Source organism: Mizuhopecten yessoensis, unplaced genomic scaffold (assembly GCF_002113885.1).
Source record: "Mizuhopecten yessoensis strain PY_sf001 unplaced genomic scaffold, ASM211388v2 hete_36133432, whole genome shotgun sequence".
Classification (NCBI taxonomy): Eukaryota; Metazoa; Mollusca; class Bivalvia; order Pectinida; family Pectinidae; genus Mizuhopecten; species Mizuhopecten yessoensis.
In genome coordinates this window covers 1-3,314 of record NW_018484515.1, presented here as the reverse complement: position 1 = coordinate 3,314, position 3,314 = coordinate 1, and the positions used below count along the sequence as shown (strand labels likewise).

The following is a 3,314-nucleotide window of genomic DNA, read 5'->3' as shown; positions in this document are numbered from 1 at the left end:
TTCGTTACAATTATAATATTCGTTTTAGTCATTTATTTTTATGCTAAATTCTTCAGAGTTTATCATTGTTTATGGTCATCTTGATATGATTATACTTTCTAGAAATTTATTTACATTGTTCTATTTTGTACATATTTTGACTTTTTTTCATTGATATATATTTAATGAAGTACTACACATGACGTCTGTCTATTATACAGCTATCTATCTAAGCCTTATCCTCACGTACGGTACTCTGTCTGTCCTGTGTACCATAATGGTGATCAACGTCCATTCACGGCCGGACGAGGAGTACATTCCAAACTGGTTAAGGCGTGTCACCATATCCGTCTTCATGCCAATGGGTTTCTGGAAAGGAAGCTGTAGTCCTAGTGGGTGCTGTAAAAAGAAGGTGGAACCCAAACAAACGAAGACTATCAACGTTGTGTCTGGTATGAATGGTTCTATTTTATAAGTGTATTGAGATATCAAAAACAAAATGGTTTAGCATTGATAACAGTTAAAATGAAAATCAATCAACTTTTCATTTGGGAAGTTTAAGAGTCTACAAATGGTGTCTTTTTAACTCTTTTTAATTCCCATGGTTTTATGTCGTCTTTTTGTTTGGAATGTCCTCGTGATTTGACACTTCGGCCTTCATTTTATGCTACCTTGACCGCAACAAATAATTGCCAAATAGAAAAATAATCCCAATGACAATTATTTACAATTTGATGCCAAGTTTAGGCACTTATAACAAGCAACATCACAATATGCCAATCAGCCTAGCATGAAACATCATAAAGATAAGTGTGTTGTTTTATTGTTACTTTTTCATGAGCCAAATAAAATATTAAATAAATTATTTTGATCAATAACAAATCTCTAGATACACAAGTACTTCATAACACTTATCATATGTGTAGTATTACCAAAACAATTCTCATATTTTATTAATGATATTAAAAAACTTAACTTAAAGTTCAGCTCTAGCGTTTTTCCAACATTGCGTAATTTGGTAAAAGAATACAAATAGGTGAAATTGTTTCAATATCATTTAGCACATTGAGTGGTTTCCGAATTCTCATTGAAATAATTGTTCTCATGCCAAAACTGGTTAACGCATGTTATTCTCATATTTGCTGGTGAATATCTCCCTTCTCTTTCAACATTATCCTTTGCTAGCCCTCGTACCTTCACAAAGTTCATGAATCTTTCATATATAGCAATATCTATTTTGTCATTCGTAAATCATTAGTATGGTACCATGCATTCTTATTCTGTATTCTTGATGAAAGAGAATTTTAATATATCTAATTAGCAGCAAAGTGGCAAGGAAGTCATTCCAATAGTGAAGACAATTTGAGGTTGCCAATTGTTGGAGCAAATTCATATTGTCTACACTATTGGAATAACTTCCTTGCCTCATATACCAATTTTAAGTAATTCGTTTCCTACAAACATACGTTTACAAGGATCTAGTGTTAAATCGGAAGTTACCCTTGATATTACTTCTTTGAACCATATAATAATAAACATAATGTATATGCAGTAATTTCATACGATTTTACACACACCAATGGTTTTGTCTTATCGAAACGTAGACGTTTTTGCGCTGTTTTTTCTTGACAACATTCCTTTCCTAAACAAGCCTTTTAGTCAATGAATTTCTATGTAAACGCCATGAGAACATGCACATCCACAACTTAGAGAATAATCTTACACATGTTATCTCTGTCTTATAGTCTCCAAGATCAAGTTGGACGTCAATGAAAAGTCCATGTCTGTTGTTGAGGATTACGATTCGGCCTCATTGGAAAGCAACGATCATCAACTGTCCTGGCAGATAGTTTCCCAGGTCCTGGACGCTATGTTCTTCAATGTGTTTATGTGGGTCATTGTCCTCACCTCCATCGTCTTCTTTGGCATTCTATCGAACGAGTTCGCCAATATCTAGTGGAGCAGCCGAGGAGTACTACCCCAATCTCTGCGTTTCGTCTCAGATAACGTTATAATGCTGATACTGCATGTGCTGATATATGCATTTTTTGCGACTTTCGGATACATTTTGTATTATATGAAAATTGTATTTTGATATTATATGCAATGCGTGAAATCAAGCTTCGTTGACTTTATGCTACAAGTTTGATTACTTTTGAAATGAAATCGATGAATGATTTAATGGGTTTTTTAAACATGACGATAATTGTATACGTCATTATCAATGATAAATATTTTTATATATAACACAGAACTCTGTCTTGAACTTCTAAAAACAAATAGGACCTGTTGGCGTTGACATAATGTCAATTAGCATCACGTCATAATTAGATAAAAACGTTCAGAATCTCAAATAATGTTTGAGCAATTTTGATCGTGTGATCGAATTTAATCATATGAATCGGAAGCTTAAGCAAACATATATGTTACCGTTAGGTCTGTATAATATATTTGGTCTATATACCTCATTAATGTTCTAAACAGCACAATGATCAGAACATCACGTCAATCAAACAAGAGACGTAATAGGTATATCACATTTAGAAAAGGGGCGGTAAATGTCGGCAAACTTCTCTCGAAAATAATAGAGAAGGGATATAAGTCGGCACCAAGTAACTGGTTATCCGGCATATCTTATTAGCTGTATATCAGATTAAACAATTAGATTGATGAAAATTATGTTTATAATCGTCATGCCAATTAGGATATTAGGAGAGTGTCTCTGGAAAGGTTGAGTTCACTTGACTCACTAACGTGAACTACTACCTTTCCAAAGTAGTCGTACATATTGGACTGTTGTTGTCATTATTAGTCTTACCATTTTGGGATAATGGCTAGATAGTATGACAACATTATTTGTATTTGTTGCTGGAAAATAATAATTAATACTTTATCACATTCAATGCTATATTCATTTATTTCATGCTGCAGATTTGTAACATGCAACAAATAGAAATTACAGAAAGAAAAATAGATATTGATCCTATAACTTTGTATACTGTAAACTAATTTGATGTTGCAATCATTATTGACGAAGTGTCGAATTTGCGATTTTGGAAGAAACACTCCATACATACTTTTACGTTATTTTAACTTGATATACCTATCTATTTTTAATTAATTTGAAAAACAAGAAAATGCAATAATATTAAAACCAGATGAAAACAATTGTTCGTGGTATACCGTGTTAGACAAACAGACCTTTGACAAATATTATCGTTGACCTGCTTACCTTCTCTATTGGAGATTTGTGTATTGTACCGTCACGTAAAATGAAAATGTTTATTTCAAAGAAACATATTCCGTCTTTGCGTATTGCAGAGTTATCTTCTCTT

At 32.8% G+C, this 3,314-nt stretch overlaps 1 protein-coding gene across 1 annotated transcript; it reads left to right on the top strand.

Annotated features, from left to right (window-relative positions):
- Positions 1-220: 220 nt before the first annotated feature.
- Positions 221-2,877, top strand: LOC110444496. Its single transcript, XM_021488865.1, has 2 exons — positions 221-431; positions 1,725-2,877. The coding sequence occupies exons 1-2, from the start codon at positions 257-259 to the stop codon at positions 1,934-1,936; spliced, it is 387 nt and encodes a 128-aa protein (XP_021344540.1). The 5' UTR covers positions 221-256; the 3' UTR covers positions 1,937-2,877.
- The last annotated feature ends 437 nt before the right edge of the window (positions 2,878-3,314 follow it).

Excerpts from the sequence above, each read along its gene's own strand:
- LOC110444496 (XM_021488865.1), top strand. The coding sequence starts at position 257 with ATGGTGATCAACGTCCATTCACGGCCGGACGAGGAGTACATTCCAAAC. Across the intron at positions 432-1,724 it reads GACTATCAACGTTGTGTCTG|TCTCCAAGATCAAGTTGGAC; the intron begins GTATGAATGGTT and ends TCTGTCTTATAG.